Source organism: Capsicum annuum, chromosome 4, assembly GCF_002878395.1.
Source record: "Capsicum annuum cultivar UCD-10X-F1 chromosome 4, UCD10Xv1.1, whole genome shotgun sequence".
In the NCBI taxonomy this organism is placed as follows: Eukaryota; Viridiplantae; Streptophyta; class Magnoliopsida; order Solanales; family Solanaceae; genus Capsicum; species Capsicum annuum.
The window spans coordinates 204583881-204603587 of NC_061114.1; the positions used below are offsets into that span (position 1 = coordinate 204583881).

The window sequence follows — 19707 nt, forward strand, 5'->3', positions numbered from 1 at the left end:
ACACTTGCCATAACAAGGGTCACAACAAAAAAAATATCCAATAGGTGCACCTGCTGCTGGTACTAATGCAAATCTTGGCCCAAGTTTATCTGTTGGTGCAATTCCAAGTGTAGGTTCAAGGGCAGGTCCAAGTGCAGCACCTACTGTTGAAAAAGAAAGAGGTTCAACTGAAAGAGGAAGGGCTAGACCACCAAAGGATTCTACAGAAAAGGTATTTTATTTAATATGTGTGTTGTAAACTAATTATGCTTACCTTATACTAAATATCTTTTTTTTTTCTTTTTAGTGTGCTGGCAAACCAAGAATGATTGGAATGAGATTACTTCACACACAAAGTGAATGCACAATTCTTAATGTAAGTTTACTACTACATTTACTATTGGTCCCTTTATTATCTAAATTTTATTTACTATAATTTATATAAATGTTAACACTTTCTTCATATGAGCAGCCGAAAATGCCTAGTGAGAGATTCAAAACTGTCAAATCTTAAGTAGTTGTGACTGAAAATCTCAGATATACATCAAAAATAAATGTAAAATGAAAAGGAAAATAATTATGACCTCCAGGCAACTACAAGAAATGAGAGGCAAAAAATAAATGAAAACAAGGTCCAAGACTGCACGCTTAAGTCAAGAAAACTCCAATGTTCAATCTCTATAAGAAGTTGGTGTAGACTGATAGTTTTTCTTGTATAAATATTGACAGTTATGACTGCATTTAAGACTATGTTTTAGATAATTCACTGATGTTGGCAGCTGTGACTGCATTTAAGACTGCTTTTTGATAGTTCACTGATGTTGACAGTTGTGACTGCGTTAAGAACAATTTATTGGTGGCAACTTTGATTGCATTTTATAACTGTAATTAGTTTAACAATACTAACCTTTTTGTAAAAGTATTTGGCAACAAAATGTAATTGCACTCATTTTTTTATTAATGATTATGCAGTTGAAAGTTTATTGTTGCTGAAATTTGTGTTTGTGTTTGTGCAGCAGCTGTGACTGCATTTATTAATGTTAAATTTGTGTTGTGATGTTGCTGAAATTTATGTTTGTGCTTGTGCAACAGCTGTGACTGCATTTAGTGTTGTGATGTTGTATACAAATTGCAACACAAAGAACCACAGAAAACAAAGCCAAAACTATCAAGTTCAACTTTGCAATTTCATTACACAACAATTTAATTACACAACCTGACAGTTTTGTCTAAGGTAACATCTAATAATTGATACAAATTGCAGCCTCTTAAAACATAACAAAAATAAAGTAACTTAGTTTAGGGCAGCCTTCTTGGATCTCCTTTCAAGAACATGAATTGAAATAGAAAACTAACACCCAAAATACATACACAAATGAGAGTAGTCCAAAGTTGTTTTTTTCCTTTTCTTAGAATTAGCCAACTTGATCTTCCATTTCTTCTCATTTGCCTTCATCATCTTCAAATCATCCTGAAAATTGTCCATTTGCAACTGTATTTTATTCATGTCTATTTTGTTCTCCACAGACTTGGTTATCCTAGTAGTCTTGTCATCAACCATTTTGTGTTCATAAAATGCACAGTTTGTCGAAGATTCAACTCTTTTCTCAAGCTCCTCGATTCTTCCCAACAATTTAGGAATAACAAATTTGGATCATTCATTAATAAAATCATTCTTCCAAAGACAAAAATCGCATGATCTAGCATTCTAAAATGAAAGGAATTAGATTTGTATACACTTTTCAAGATCAATGTTTGAAGGAAAAACTCAATTACCCCAGAGCAAGGACAAGTCCAATATCGTCTACCCGAATTTCTTTAGGTCCATGAAATCATCAAAGACAAAAGATGTCCATGTTTGCATCGAACCTCATCCAACTCATGCTCTTCTTCTTGCTTACAAAGTCTACTCAAACTTATCTTAGCCATTAAAGTACCTTGATTAAGAAAATAAATTTTAAGAGAGGTTGAACAAACACTTGATGGAAGAAAAAATTATCAAAATTGCAACAAAATTAAGACAAAATAATCATCAATATAGTAAGAAATCAAAATATTAAAAAGATTTAGTTACCAATTCTTCAAACAAATGATCTTCAATTTCGATTTTGAAAGACAAATTTGGGAATTAGGGTTCGTAGTTTTTAGCCTCAAATTGGCTTAAATAAGAATAGATCCGTTGAAATTTAAAAGTGATGTACTTTTAATGTTCTTAACCGTTTACTTTTGTTATTCAAAATGCTGGATGCGCCTAAAACGAGTGTAAGAAACGCGCCTTAGAATGAGTGTCGCAGAAAGATAATAATATCACTTTTATATCGTTTAGGTGTGTAATAGGTCACTTCGATAGTTTAGGTGTGGCTTAGACTTTTCTTGTATAGTTTGGGATAAAAACGATATTTTTTTCCTAATTAATTGCATTGACGTTTTAAAGAGTTGTAGCAAATATTCAATTTTTTTTCAAGTTTTTATTAGTGTTTGTTTAATTTGATGGGTTTTTGCAGAAAACACAAAAAGGAATGAGATTGACGATTTTCAAATTCAGCTTTTCAGTATTTAACTATTACCTCCGTCCCAAAATATTTGTTATCTTTCACTATTTGAATATTAATGTAATATTTTAAAATATATTTTTTCTTCATAGTAATTTTTAAAAAATTTCTGTAAAAGCTTTCATATTTTTATTCCCTTGGTGATTCGAACTCACAATCCTAGCTCGAGGTTGAAGAAAAAGATGCTTATCATCCAAACAACTCTTTCTTCTCTCACAGTGATACAAGAGGAATAGGGACACGCATGATGAGGTTATGGTATAATATTGAAATTTTTGATTTTTGATTTTTTAAAATATCATTATTGCACCAAATTAATTTGGCGTCATTCAGTATTTTAAAGTTTGTATTTGCGGTTTTGCAATATGATAAATTGATAATCATAAAGTTTGATACAAGAGGAATAGGGACGGGCATGATGAGGTTATGGTCTAATATTGAAATTTTTGAGTTTTGATTTTTTAAAATATCATTTTTGCACCAAATTAATTTGGTGTCATTCAGTATTTTAAAGTTTGTATTTGCGGTTTTGCAATATGATAAATTGATAATCATAGTTTGGTTGTTTTCAAACTTGCATATACTCGTATTACTAAGAATTATAATTCCAATTTTTTAAAAGCATTTCAATAATATCATACTTATACCTTATACATCTATAATCTATAATATATTAAAAGTGTGAAGACCATTAGAAAAGTGATTTGAATTTTTTGCCCTTCATTAAAAATCTCTTTTTTAGACAAAACTGTCTTTTCACTATTTTTAAAATTAATTATTTAATTATTTTTTATAATATTAACTAGACTTCCTAAAATATATGAGACTCCTAAAGTATATGGCAGGAGAATTAATTAATATTTTCCTTTCTACTAGACTTTCTAAAATATATGAGATTCCTAAAATATATGGCAGAAGAATTAATTAATATTTTTTTCTTTCTACTGTTCAATTAGAAAAATACTCCTAAAATAGGATTCTATTAAGAAAATACTTCTATAAATATTGAGATGTACGTTAACCTAGAGAACAAATCGGTTCGCATATTGAGAAAATATGATTGATGCTCATGTAACTTGATTCGATTGCATGTCTAGATTGGTGGATCCTTGATTTTCTAACCCTCAATTTCTTCATTGTATTTGTCAGCATAATAGAATTCAACATGTGTGTGTGTGTGTGTGTATATATATATATATATATCTTCTTTGTTTTCATTCAAAATCATTCTTTAGGATCAAAATTTTCGCTCAGACAAGAATTAGTTGAATCAAAATTGAAGCTTTGTGATCACTATATATTTTTTTTTATAGTTTACAGGTCGTAGATGAATATCGATTGACTTTGAAGAATTTCTTGTGTAAAGATCAGGTTTGATTGTATTGTTTTGCTATGCTTATTATCTTATTGTTTTATTTTAATTTACAGATGCTAGATGAATGTGGATCAGCTTTGAATTTTTTTTTTTAGGTAAAGGTTAGGTTTAATTGTATTATCGTAATATTTCTATTAGTTTGTTATTTTATGGTATTTTACAGTTCGTAGATGAATCTCAATCAACTTTGAGAACTTTTTGTGTGTAAAATTAATGTTTAATTGTATTGTTTTGATATCATTTTTATCGTATTATTTTGTTGCAATTTACAGGTGATAGATAAATGTTGGTCGGCTTTGAGGATTTTTTTTATGTAAAGGTTAGGTTTAGTTGTATTACTTTGATATTTCTATTATCGTATTTATTTTGTTATTGTTTATAGGTGTTAAATGAGTATCAGACGGCTTTGAAAAAAATTGTGTGTAAAGATTAGATTTAATTGTATGATTTTGATGTCTCTATCATTGTATTGTTTTGTTGCAATTTACAGATGGTAAATGTATGTCGATCGACTTTTAAAAATATTTTTGGTAAAAATTAGGTTTAATAAATAAATTCTCCATCTTACATACTCAAAAGATATTAAATTTAATTATTATATTCATCTTTATTATTTAAACAAATATCCTATTTAGTGTAATGTTTGAATTCATTAAAGTGAGGTACACGCGCAACGCGCGTACACCTAAACTTGTGTATAGATACATTCAAAAGAAAGTACATATAATTCCCGTTGTTAATCAATTAAACAAAGAAAACATTTAAATCAAGATAGAGTAATCAAGTTCCAATATCTAAATATATAATTAATTTTATAATAATTCTATTTCATAAGTATTTGCTAGTATTATAATATTATGATACAGTATTTGGTATTTTTTTTTTCAGTAAACATTGTATATCAAATACCAATAATATTGAAATCATGGTATCAAAATATGATAATTTGATATCTATCGTATAATACTTTAATTTAATTTTTAAATATTTCAATTTTTATTTTTGAATATTAAAATACTTTATTTAAAAACTAGTTATAGACTCTGAATAAATAAAATGTGATTGACTATTTTGAAAGAGGGAGAGTAAAAATGAAGGAAAAAAGGTTAAATTTAACTCTATTTTAAAAAATTGACTAAATATACCTTTTATTATATTTTTCCTTGTTATCATAATTTGGGGCCAAATTTCTCCTCGACTCGAATAAACTGAGTGAATATATTATGTCATATTTTGGGGGTAAATTCTCCTCGATGTCATACTTTGAGGTTAAATTCATCATCATTATTAAGAAATTTTTTGACATGTACTATCTTTTAATAGAAAAACTCAAATCAACGTTAAATGTTTCATTTTATAAAAATAAAATACACCCTAATCTAGCCCGCTCAACTTGACTCGAACCACAAAAAGACGCAAACAAATATACCCACTCAGTTCTATTGATCAAAATTTTCGAATAAGATTTAACCATTGAATATTTATCAATGCATAGCTAATGAAAAATAAATTTACCTTAGTACAACACACAAACAATTATACTCATCCCTTCGATAATGGATCTACATCAGCGCAAAGGTCATGAAAAGTGATGTTTAGCGGTCAAATCTAATAAATTAAGCCTACTGAATATTTGTCTAGATGATTGACCCAAAAGTATAATATTGAAGGTAATTTGACTTTAAAATATGGCGAATGATATATTTAATTAGTTTTTAATATAAAAAAATAAATTTAACCTCAAAATATGCTAGCAAAGATAAATTTAACTCAAAAAATTAACGTTAGATATATTTAATTAATTTTTTCAAGTGAAAAAAATAGGGTGAATTTAATCTTTTCCAAAAAATGAATATAGAGTTATTGGAAAAGCTATTTCGAATTTTTTGAAAAAAAAGTTAGAAAAGGTGGGAGTGTGAAGTGTGAACATTTGATCCAGTCAACAAACGCACAAAACATGGAAACACACTAGAAAGAGACCGCGCCAGCTGAATGTAACTGACAGATGTGGATAACAGGACGCGCAAGTTGCCGGTAAAATATATCCTACGTGGCAACCACTAACTGGTTCCAGCTTCTGAAAAATGTAACGTAAAACAAACACTTCTTTAATTAGTAACAAGTGGAATTAAACAATAAGAAAATTGTAATTAACAACAGCAAAAACACTATTAACAACAAGGGTTAAGAGGGTAAATCTATGGGCTAAAGTAGTATAAAAAGGGGCAGTTGAGAAGATTACAGACCACAACAACAAAAAAAAGAGTGAGGCTGAGAGAGATATATTCATCAATATTTTTCTCACACCTGCACACACCACACACTTAAAAAAAAATAAAAAAATCAACAATTTTCTCAAAATTTTTCTGTGTTTTTTCATCTTTTTAATCTCCTCCCCTTCTGCATCATCCCGCTTCTTTGATCCCTTTCTGTCAACTATCTGTGTTTTTTAAAGAAAATTTTCTGTGACTTTTGAGTTTGTGTTTTTGATGTTTTTTTGAACAAAAGAAATGAAGAAAATGCAAACTTTTAATTTTTAGAAAAAGTTTTCTTCAAAGCCAGGTGTTTTCAGAATCGAGATCTAGTAAAATTAGTTCGGTATAGTTTCAAGTTTTTTTTTTTTTAATTTTCTTTTTGTAAAATCAGCTTAGAGGGCTTTATTAGTAGTCCCTCAAAGTTTGATTAGGAGAAAAAGGGGTTGTTATTTGAAGACCTCTTTGTTGCTCTCCTTTTCTTTTGTTTATAGCAAAATCACTCACCTGTTTTCTCTTATTTGATAAGATTCAGGGTTGTTTTGTTTTTGTTTGGTGTGTCTTTTTAGGTAATGGCAGCAGCTATGGATTTTTGGAATAGTACAGTACCTTTAGATCTTCAATTATCATCAGATCCAGTTACTTCTGGTGGTGAACTTATGGAAGCACTTGAACCATTTATGAAAAGTGTTTCTCCTCCTCCTACTTCTCCTGTTAACTTTCCTCCTATTTTCTCTTCTCCTTCTTCAGATCTTCAATCTTTTCCTTCTTTTCCTCCTCCTCCTAATCCCATTTCTTATCCCTACACTTCTTCCTTTTACCCTACCGTTCAACCTTCTGATGATTGTTCCACTTCCACGGAAATGAATTCCCAAATCTTTTCAACAGGGTTTTCCAGTTACGGAATGGATCAACAATCGAGTTCAATTGGGTTGAATCAGTTGACACCAACACAGATCGAGCAGATTCAAGCTCAGATCAACTTTCAGATCCAGCAACAACAACAGCAGCAGATGATGTCGTACCATCACCATGCTTCTTCTACCATGAGCTTCTTGGCCCCGAAACCGGTTCACATGAAGCAATCTGGATCACCACCAAAGCCCACTAAGCTCTACAGAGGCGTCAGACAACGTCACTGGGGAAAGTGGGTTGCTGAGATCAGATTGCCCAAGAACCGAACCCGTCTTTGGCTTGGTACCTTCGACACTGCTGAAGAAGCTGCTTTGGCTTACGACAAGGCGGCTTATATGCTTCGTGGTGACTTTGCTAGGCTGAACTTCTCCCATCTCCGCCACAACTTTGGTGAGTACAATCCATTGCATTCTTCCGTTGATGCTAAGTTAAAGGACATATGTCAAAGCTTAGCACAAGGGAAGAGTATTGACTCTAAGAAGAAGAAAACCAAAGGGTCGGCATCGGCATCGGCAGCTACAGCTGCAGGGGTAGTTAAGATGGAGGAAGGAGAGAGCAAAGTTGTTGAAGGTGGATCCGAAAGTGACGGGTCGGGTTCCGCGTCAGGTGAATCATCACCGGTAACTGAACTGATTTTTCCAGAGTTCACCGAGGAAGAATCAACATGGAACATGTCTGAAAATTTCTTGTTGCAGAAGTATCCATCTGAGATAGATTGGGCTTCTATATAAGGAAAAAAAAAACATATTATTAGCTATTATTAAGTTTTAGGTCCAAGAGGTCTTTTGTATTTTTGCATTGTTTATAGTAATTGTTAATGGTGTTTCTAGGTGTTTAGGTCAGGGAACAGTCGGTCACTGCAATGGAGTTTTTGGCAATTGCAGGGCAAGTTCCTTTCTTGTTTTTAGGTTAAAAATCGTAACTGGTTTGGTCATGTTTTTTGTCTTGGCTAGGCCAGTGGATTTGATGCTTTGTCATGGTTGTAGTCTTTTCATTTTAGTGTCAATATTTTCTTTAGTACTATTCTCTTACTCTTTCATGTTCGTAGTATTTTAATTTTGTTTCTAGTAAATATGCATATTACCATTATCCAAATCTTGAATTAAGAACACAATTAGATTAACATGCTTCAAACTATAAAGCGTTCGACAAGTATATTAGCCAAAACAATTAGATCAACATGCTTCAAACAAAAAAGTGTTCTACAAGTACATAATTGGGATTTATAATAGTTCCAACTTCCAAGTGGTTAACTGATAATATTGATTGTTCTTGTTTATAGCATAAAAAAGCATTAACTTGGAGTGCGCTTATATAACCTGATAAAAGTTTTTGATTTGAAACTTTTATCGAACTCTACAGATCTTAGGGGAAAGAATTATTTCAATAAAAATGTGGTAAGCCGGTTAAATAAAGGACATCCTAAGTAACTAGTAGTTCTAGTTTGTATTGTTCTACGGGCTGTTGTAGATAGAGATAAGCATGCCAAAGAGATCATGAAAATTTTTTCGGATGAAAGGTTTGGTAAGTGTTCACCAGTGGCAAAAAGTGGCATTATCTTTACTTTAATCCAAAATCATTTGTGACATCTTTTCTCAAATTGAATTATTTCGAATATCATGAAATGATTTCAGACGCGACCTTTGGTCATATTAGTCATTAAATTAGCTTCGTTTACTTTTCGATACTGTTTGTATGGTGGCGTGCGATTCGAACCGAACACATCATAGAAGCACAATTGAGCACTATGAAAGGCCGGGGACACAAGAGACGGAGACAATATTGATCAAGACAGTTCACTATTAAGGAAATGAATCTCGAGCTTAGAAGTTCAATTCAAAAGCTTACTTAGAGAGGAGTTGATTGTCGGCCAAATCATATTAAAGAAATCACTCATTCCTTAAACCATGCATCGATATGGGGATCTTTGTATCAATATCTACTAGACTACTAAAGGCGCATAAAAGTAGGAGTAAAGAATTAATTTTATATATAGTTTGATTATCTAACGAAAGAGGTTCAGATAAACTTTTTCCGGTATTCTAGCTTCTCCATCGCTGCTTGGGAAAAGATTGAGGTTTGAGTTTGAGCTAGTATCTTCCAAGATCGGAAGTAGGGTTGTTAATGATGTGGTTAAAAATCAAATCAAGCTAGTATGTTCCATGTTTAGAAGTCAGAGGGCAGAAGCCATATTCCCACCCACCCCGGCCACAACCCCTACCTATTTGGTGTGCAAACTAACTTGTGAAAGTACAAATCTACTATCTCTGTTCCACGAATTGATGGAATTCAACATGAATTCAATTACTATACTAAAAATCAATTACTCGAATTCATGTGGAGTCTTGTAAAAATTTTGAATCCTTTTATATGCTCTAAAGACATTCCATATGTCAAGGAGATCATAACAAGCATATATAACATTCATATATATATATTCTTCTTTCTTGCCACAGTGAGAATTTCATATAAAAGAACGCAAGTAAATTCCCTTCTCCAACTCATAATATGAAACAATTTTTTCAACACAAATTAATCTAAACGAGTTTACGTGAAACTTCTAATATAATCTAATTAATTATTTCAATATCATACTTCTAATCTGATCTAAAATTACCAACTTATTAGTGTTTTCTTACTGGCAAGTCGGGTGAGCAAATACAGCCAAAAATAGAGAAACTTTATTTTAACCGACTCTCTTAATTAACCAGCTGGATCGAACAAGTGTTATTAGAGATTGAAGTGTAGTAGATAGCTGTCCTTATTGTTCAAAGCAATTAAAATAACCTGCCTAACTACTTTGCTAATTCTGCATACAACTTATTGCGTCCATATCATTCATTTTTCACCAATATAAAGTTTTTTCATATATATAACTATTGTGAGTTGGAATCGTTACGTTGAATAGTAGTTTACGTAAGAGAAGCTATTAAATGTTAACCTTTACAACTAAGTCATATAAGCTTAAATTATACTCCATTCGTTTGAATTTATTTGTATGGTTTTAACTTGCATGAAGTTTACAAAAGTAAAGAGATGGTGAATTTTGCAGTTTTAAGCTAAAAATATGTAGAATGTATCAATATGAATCCTTTAATCTTGTGTTCTTAAATATGTCATGTGTAAAATTGAAATTAAAAAAATACCAAAAAGAAAAAAAAAATCTCTTTTAAACAAAACAAATTGAAGGAAGTATTAACTAACACAGAGAGATGCACACTACATGTTATAATGACCAGTTCGGCAAAACCTAATAGCTTGATTTTGATTCTAATCTTGTATATATTTATATTTAAGAAATTTATTAGTAGTAATACATATCAATATATATAAATAATTTAGTTCCAAACCAAGCAAACAAAAAGGTCATGAATTTAAATCTCATTAACTTAAAACTTCGTATCCATGTAAACTGACAAAAACTACAATTCCAATTCGAAAAAGATAGAAGGAAAAGTTGAATGTCGGATGCCATGTAGGATATGGAGTATGTATACATTTTATACATATTTAATAAACTAGATAGCCGAATAGTTCAAATCCGTATTTATCCTAATTAATTCACTATGACATTAATACATACGGATGGCTCATTGAATTGTATGGGTCCATTTAATCAACTTGGATGTTACTTTGAATTGTAAGCACCGTAACGCGTCCCCCACTAGCTAATTGTAGAGAGGAAATAACAAGTAGTTTTCACCATTAATATGAACATGACGCTTCAAATTAGATAATATAGATAAATTTATCACAATAATTCTTGCAACACAATAATCAAATGTGTTTAATGAAAACAAGTTTTTGTCATGAATTTGACGATTATATCATGCTCTAATATTTTTATCGATTTCAATATATACTAGCTAGTTGATATGATCTTTGACTCCAAGATGTCTAATGGACCATCGACTCATTTTAGGATCAAGAATATTCAAGAAATGCACGCTAGAGAGTTGCATGATCTTCAAAAATTGACTAGAAAATATTTGAAGAATTACTTTGAGGATTCGTCTAAAGAATACCTCTTTTATATTTTGAGATAAAATACTCTTGAGAGAGATTAATGACCTCTTGAAGCCATCTTTGTTAGAATGCATTTTACATTTGTAAGATTTTTGATATGATTCAGAATTTAATTAATGATTCGGGTCTAATATTGGTACAAAAAATCAGGTGAAAAATAAAAAAAAAGTAATCAATTTTTTTTTTAGGATAATCTTCCCTTTTCTTTATATCTAGGGTTCCATCGTTCTTTGAAGGCTATCAAGTTATTATTATCAATTGTTAATTGAGACATTCACTTGGGGTTCTTCATTTTCTTCCATCTTTAATTATTCAGATAATTTCAATTACCTTTAATCGAAAATTTTTTTCTCAACTTTTTTTTTTGGTAGCTTTATCTTAACTGTGCTTTTAATTATCGTTCTTTAATATTCCACTATTTTATTTATCTCGGATTGTATTCACTATTGGCCGACTATAGTCGTTATCTCGTGTATGGACTTTTCCATAAATGTCACACTCATATATAGCTCAAGAGAGAAAATAGTGTATTAATTATCTCTCCTCCATTCATTTATTCCTTGTTTGAAATTAGTAGTAGCAGTAAAAAGTTTGTTGAAGCAACTTGGTGGAATCACATCAAATCTCAATATCAGTCTCACATGGTTTATCCACTACACACCAAAGTTGTTGGGACGCATTAATTACTTATTACTCTCTCCGAATAGTAGTCACCTCTCGCTTTTTGGTTTATTCAGAATCCAAAATCAAAATATGCCATCAAACTAAAAAAATATATCATAAATTTAAAAAATATCAAACTATGCTTAACTCACATTTTTTGTGATTTATGCATAAATTTTTTAACGATAAACTATAAACGTCGTCAGATCTTTTGAAAAATGCATAACTCACAAAAATTGTGAGTTATTTGTTCTTATTTTAATATAACTCATAATTTTTGTGAGTTATGCATTTTCTTTTAACATAACTCACAATTATCAATTCTTATTTTAACATATCTCACAATTTTTGTGAGTTATCCATTTTTATTTTAACATAATTCACAAAATTGTAATTTATTCATTTTAACATTAAACAGTGAAAAACGTTTCCGATCTTCTATTTAACATATAACTCATAAAAATATATAACTCACCTTTTTTTTGCAGTGACCTTATCATACCAACTTTTTTCATAAAAATTAATGTAAAATATAAGTTTTTAAATATATAATGTAACCTTATACATATTATAAGGATGTCATAAAGATTAATATCTAATGTAAATTTTTTAATGTATAATGTAAATATCTAAAGTATAGTATGACCATAAAACCAACAAAGTATAAAAGTAATATATAATGTAAACTTTGTAATGTTTAATGTAAATATCTAAAGTATAATGTGACCATAAAATCAATAACGTATAAAAGTAATATCTAATGTAAACTTTGTAATGTATAATGTTAATATCTAAAGTATAATGTGACCATAAAATCAACAAAAGCTTATGTGCCAGAAAAAGAAGGTGGAATTGGATGAAAAATTTTGAATTAACGGATGGACAAACCTGAATAGAAAATCGAGGCTGAGACTGATTTTTAATTTTTTTCAATGTTTACCTTATCAGTATCGGAAGCAAAGCCGGTAGGTCAATATACCGTGTATCGCGGGGAGTTTACTCTAGTGGATGTGGGGCGGGGGAATTTGAGAACTACATATACAACAAAGAAAAATTAGAATAATTTTTTATTTAAATGAAGAAAGTGATGAAGTTAATTACTTGATCAGTGGATGCTTGATAAGTGAAAGAAATTTGAGACCTCCAAATCACGTTATTAAGGTTTTAGACAAAAATATGAAGCAAAATACGGTGGTTTGAAATGTATAAGGGATAGGAGACAGAAAGTAAAAATAAATGAATATATATATACACATATAATTTTTCCTTAAAAATAAGAAGATACTCAACAATTATAAAAAGAAATAAATTAATGTCTATTGACACTTGTCAAGCCATATGATTAAAATAAGGAAAAATTATCGGGCTTACCAAATATAAGCACTTAATTAACCTATCTAAGCTTCAATTAATTACAATTTATAGCATAATATAACTATATTACCCTCGATAATTACAATTATAGCATAACTATATTGCCCTTCATTAACTATATGTTCCTTGTATTTCTTTAATAATTTAATAAAAAAAAGTTGGTATGGTAAGGTCACTGCAAAAAAGGTGAGTTATATACTTTTATGAGTTATATGTTAAATAGAAGATCGAAAACGTTTTTCATTGTTTAATGTTAAAATGAATAACTCACAATTTTTGTGAGTTATGTTAAAATAAAAATGGATAACTCACAAAAATTGTGAGTTATGTTAACATAAGAATGGATAACTCACATTTTTTGTGAGTTATGTTAAAATAAAATGCATAACTCACAAAATTGTGAGTTATGTTAAAAGAAGAATGGGTAACTCATAATTTTTGTGAGTTATGTTAAAATAAAATGCACAACTCACAAAAATTGTGAGTTATATTAAATAAAAATGGATAACTCACAATTTTTGTGAGTTATGCATGTTTCAAAAAATCTGACGACGTTTGTAGTCTGCCGTTAAAAAAATTGTGCATAACTCACAAAAAATGTGAGTTAAGCATAGTTTGGTACTTTTTAAAAGATGTATTACATATTTTGGTACATTTTTTAGTTTGGTAGCATAGTTTGGTTCCGGACTCATTTATCCACTACACACCAAAGTTGTTGGGACGCATTAATTGCTTATTACTCTCTCCGAATAGTAGTCACCTCTCGTTTTTTTGAGAGTCAGCTCGATTAACTTTCAAAGCTAAATTAGGTAGATTAATTTGATATTTAAAATTAAAGATTAGATATTCAAAAACTGGCTAACTAACTAACTAACTAACAACATATCTAGTATATTTCCATCAAACTGGGATCTGAGGACGGTAGAGCTTACAGAATTCTGTACCTTTGAGGCTGTTTCCTATAAACCCCGTCTCAAAAGATAGACGGAAAATGTCATAAATTGTAAATTTTTTAATATCAATAGATGAAAAAGTATATCTTAAAGGGTGTGTTTGGTATGATGGAAAATATTTTTCATGGAAAATGTTTTCTTGGAAAATGTTTTCCTGAAAAATAAGTTGGTTTCCTATTTATTTTTTCATGTTTGGTTGGTGAGTGGAAAATATTTTATGGTGTTTGGTTGGTGAGTAGAAAATATTTTTCTAGTGTTTGATTGGTGAGTGAAAAAATATTTTTTAGAAAATATTACTAACTGTTAACTATTATATCAGTGACTCTAGTAACTCAACAATTTGTAAGAACTAATTTAAGTATAACAAATAATATCAATATTGAATACTAAAATATTACAATCACTACATTTAAGCAACTATTAATTAGCAAATATAGGAGACACTTTTCAATATTTTGTCAGGACGATCTCAAGATATTACAATCAATAGAAATATAACGAAACGACAAGCTTATTCAACCTCGTAAAACAAGTTACATTGATGACAAAATAAAATATGCAATTAGCAAAAGTAACATCGGCAAGTCTTCCTCTATGCATATGAAAATAACAATACATTCAACGAACATTGAAAATGGAAAAAATTCAGGCTTCACTATTTTTATTTCAAGCAGTGAAAAATTGAAGCAAAACACAGTGAAAAATATTTTTGAGTAATGTAAAATTTTGAGAAATGTGAATTTTTTGAGTCATGTGAATATGAGTGTTGTTGGGGTGGGGGTAGGGGTATTCAACGAACATTAAAAATGAAAAAAAATTCGGATTTCACTATTTTTTATTTCAAGCAGTGAAAAATTGAAGTCAAACACAATAAAAAATATTTCTAAGTAATGTAAATTTGTGAGAAATGAGAATTTTTTGAGTCATGTGAATATGAGTGTTGTTGGAGTGGGGAAGAGGGTGAGGGCATAAGTCACATTTGTCATTTTTCGAAAATTGACTTTCGTTGATCCACGAGAAAAGTCATTTTCTCTCAAATAGAGGAAAATGAGTTATTTTGAAAAATATTTTCCCAATAGTTTACTATAACCAAAGAAGGGAAAATAAAAAAAACATTTTTCATTGTACCAAATACATCCAACATATTGAAAATTGTCGCCAATATTTTGGAATGGATGTAGTATGCGCTTTCAATTTTCAGGCGTGGTTATAATTATGGTTCACTTTTTAATCACTAGCTTTTTTTGCTTCTCTAATAATTAACCTAGATTCCATTACACATGATCTCTATCATGATTCATGGGAGAAAAAGTAAAAAACACCAAACAAAAATTACTAAAGAAAAATCCTAATAAGCATTCGTAATCTGATTGAGAATTGAATTGATGTATTATTATCTTAACATGCTACACTGATATTGTAATTGTTTTTTTAAGCGTAGGTTGTAGGCATAGACGGAGTTGAATTTGAAATCAACAGGACTACAACAATCCCTTTTGATTTATTAGTTTTCAACTTGGTATTTAGTAGCCTCTTTCCTCCCAATTTATGTTGGGACAAGTGAAATTTGAAGAATCAATCAAGTTTTTTTTTTTTATCAGAATTTTATTGTATGTCTTTTAAATATTTAAGTTGTTAATTGTTGTAATTTGTATAACTTTTTACGTCGTTTTCAAATATATAAATTTTATTTCATAAAACTTAAAGCTTCAAGATCCGAATTCAAGATCAAATCAATTGGAACAGTGGGAGTACGAATTTAGTGAAAGTTTTAACATATATAAAAGTGTTTTCAAACTTAAATCCATTTTCTTGTTCACTTTTGAACTTTCGAGGTTGGTAAAAAGGGTTATTGATGAAAAGTTGTATAGGGAATTTATACGTCAATTTTTCTCCAGAAAGAATAGCCATTCTTCAGCACGAATTTCTGATTGACTGGTTCAAATAATCATTCAAATAATCATTCCTCAACATTAAATAGATAAATATGAGGTAGTTGAGTAGAAAAAAGTCAAGAATTCCATTTGAAGTGATGTGGCCAGCACTCATAAAAATAATAGAGTAATAATGAGGCACGCCATTCAATTTTCTAGAAGGGGAGGCAATGAGTACTCGTTACGGTAGATATCTGAATTAAAATTTTTGATATAATATATGATACTTATTTTAAATTATTTTAATAGTATAGAGTGAAATAAACGGAGTACCAAGTTTGAGAGCAAAGAGGAAGGATATCATGATGGAAATGGAGAATTAGAGAAAAGTCATTGCAATTTCTTAGCCGACTTATGACTTTTGAAAATGGAATTCCCACAAATATAAATATAATCATATCAAATCTTTGAAGATGATTAATTTTAACTCTATAGCCACCATTTATATCTACTCAAAATGATTCCAAGTTTCCACCAGCCGAAAGAATCTCTAAGAGCAATAGAAAAGGAAGACAAGTGGAGTGGAGAATCATACCATAGATAAAAAATTTCACACTTAATGTTCGCATCAAATCAGTTAACATATTTTAACTTATAAATCTTTAAACTAACTATTTAATTTGATGTAAATATCAGGTGCACGTAAATATTTTTCACCGTATCACATCTTTTAAACTACGTAGGATAGTAAATACATGTGAGAGGTAGTGTATTCATAATCATATATACACACTACGTAGCAGTCATTATTACATTTGATCTTCTTTCATTTACGATTTTATTTCATCCAACTATTTCAAACCAATGCAAACTGTTACTATTGCTCTCCAATAGCAACTTCAAAGTTGATATGGCATTTTATAGCACTAGTAATTTTCTTTCTTTTTTTTTCTATATTTCAAACTATCAGCATGTACACTAGTCAGTTTTTGTGTAGCTTATTGGGAGGAGCGTCATAGTAATCTCACATGATGCGATAGAATAGAAATATCTTAATACAAACAAATTAGTCTACAAAAAAAGAAAAAAAAAGAACTTCAGAAATTAAATAGATTTTGAAGTCTTATTACCAAGCTATTTGCCGACAAATCACAACAAAATTTAGGTATTTTTCTGTTTTGATTTGTTTATCTTAAGTGCTAGTGGGATAATTAAAGGATTTTCTTGAATGATTAAAGATGCTGTTTATGTTTGTTTATTTGACTCTCGTACTCAAAATCATTCCCAACAAATCGACATGATAAAAGAACTACAAAAATGAAATAAATTTTGAAGTCTTATCTCCAAATTACTTGCGATAAATCACAATAAAATTTAGTTATTTTTTTTATTTTAATCTGATTATCTTAATTTATCTTCGTGACATTTAAAGGATTTTCCTGAATGATTAAAAATCCTATCTACATTTTGACTCTCGTACTCCCAATTAAACCTAACAAATTGACACGAAGTGAGTAATTTTTAACTTGACATCGTACCTTATCATCCAATCACAAGATAGAATCATGTGTGAACACACGAGTGAGAGAAAATGGATTTTTACTCTCCAAATAAAGGCTTTGTATTCAAGTTTAAGAAAAGGATATGCCAAAGTGGGGTGAGGCCAATCTTCAACTAGAAAACAAAAGGGAAAAGGATATGCATCCTGTGGATTTAGCATTTTTGGTTATCTTTTTGTTCTTATATGAGATTTGGTTCCCAAATTTGAGCTTAAATTTGAGATCTTTATGTAAAGGTAAAGTTGTGCCAATAGCTTTAAAGTAGCCAACTTGGTGAAGATCAGAATTTAGTGGTCCTATTTAATTATTTCAGTGAATATTTAGAGCCAATGGGCTACAAATTTTAAAAAAGAACAAAATATTCCCTGTAGAAAGAGGAAACAGTAAAGAATTTTATTCGATGAAGCATAGCAAGCATTAAGAGATACGGAGCTACACTATGTTGAAGCTAACTAAATAATAGAGGAAAAGCTATTGTTATATTTAAGTTAGTTTAATTTGGAGTTGCTCGGATAATAAACACCCTTCGCTTTCAATTAGGGAGCTCTATGTAGGGTACTTAGAAAAAAAGCCTAACAATGTGCTTAATGAGGAAAAAAAAGTGAATATGAGCTTTGACTGATTCAAAATAGGGAAAAGGGTAATATTAGCCCTCATCCTCTTAAAAAATGGTCTGGTGATACTTTTTAATTATATATTTACCTTTAATATTAAAAAATAGTCATATTTATCCTTGGTCATACTTTTTAATTATATATTTATCTTTAACATTCAACTTTTAGGTCATAGTAGATCTTCAGTTGTTAAGTTTCATGTTTTCTTTTTTATTATATTTCATATGGCGCTTATGTTGTGCCTGCGTGATGCTTACATGAACATACTGTGCTATTCCAATTGAAATATCCTCCCAAATTAATTATTTTATTGAATTTTGATTATCAGAAATTCAGAATTCCTAATAAGATCAAGAAATGTAGAGAAAAAATTTCACGGAAAGTGAGTAATACAATGACATGGAATTTGGGCAAAGAAATCCAGTAGCAGTGGTCTTGTTTGGTAACTTTTCTTATATTCAAGATTCTCCTGCTTTTCCCCTTCAAACAACTCATTGAGCATTTGTAAACATCAAAACGATAAATTCAAATCTGCAATTTCTGTAAATCAAACAAACCCCAATTATTAAAGAAGGAATCTTTCTTGAGAAATGATGGAGGAGATCAAATCTTTAATAGGAATTTATATCTGAGAAATGACAAATTTGTTTTTAATGGGGGAAGCCGTGAAGGATAGTAGGCATGTCATTTTCCAGTGAAATTTTCGAGATCACGGCTTCTTCAACTATTTGCATTAATCTTAATTAAATTGGGAGGATTAATTGAAACAAATATATATATCCACGTAAGGGTAACATAAGCAGTATATAGAATAATAAAAAATGGGATATGACACTTAACAACTCAAGAGCCAATATGACCCTAAAATAAAATGTCAGGGGCAAATAAAACCAAAGAGCCTGACAATCTTTTTAAAGAGTACAAGAACAAATATGACCCTTTTTTTTTCTTCATAAGAAAGTTGTCTCTGGTTCAATTTGGAATTTTTCCGCTTGAAAATGATCGTGACATCTTTATATAGTCTTCGGACATATTTAACCATCTATACTTAAAATCAAAGTGGCTGAAGGTTGAACCTGTGGCAACACGTATGGAATCGTGCTAGTTGAGGTTGAACTTGATCGCAGTGACATAATTTCAATTTTCAATCTTTATGGATTCCACAGTAAGCTAAATATTTCAACTCTTAGGGGTTGCTTGATATGAGAGACAAGGGATATTAATCCTGGAATAAAGTGCAGAATAATTTATCTTATATTTAACTGAAGGTATTAATTAATCCCAAGAGTAGTTATCCGATAATTTGCACAACAATGATGGGGTAAATTTGTCTATCACTGTTCCATCCCCCATTCCAAACAACCCCTTGGGTCCAAAAGGTTCAATTTTAACCCAATTGAGAACTAGGCATCAGCTTGTTCCATTCCACCCTGCGATACCAACAGACAAAACATACACAAACACACAACTGACGAGATTGAAGATAGGTGCAAAATACACTAGGCTCTACTACTCACTTGCCTAAACCGAGGCCTCTGGTCAAAGACAAAGTGGGGCTGAGAAAAAAAAAA

The 19707-nt window shown here is 30.2% G+C and overlaps 1 protein-coding gene and 1 long non-coding RNA gene across 2 annotated transcripts; one reads left to right on the plus strand and one right to left on the minus strand.

The window, feature by feature from the left end:
* Positions 1 to 1145: 1145 nt before the first annotated feature.
* Positions 1146 to 3227, minus strand: LOC124897701. The gene is made up of 2 exons (XR_007054519.1): positions 1756 to 3227; positions 1146 to 1687 (listed from the first exon to the last, which is right to left on the minus strand). It is a non-coding gene; the product is annotated as an uncharacterized LOC124897701 (long non-coding RNA).
* A 1559-nt stretch (positions 3228 to 4786) lies between these two features.
* Positions 4787 to 8096, plus strand: LOC107867541 (ethylene-responsive transcription factor RAP2-13). The gene has a single exon (XM_016713830.2). The coding sequence runs from the start codon at positions 6731 to 6733 to the stop codon at positions 7802 to 7804; it is 1074 nt and encodes a 357-aa protein (XP_016569316.2). The 5' UTR covers positions 4787 to 6730; the 3' UTR covers positions 7805 to 8096.
* Positions 8097 to 19707: the final 11611 nt, after the last annotated feature.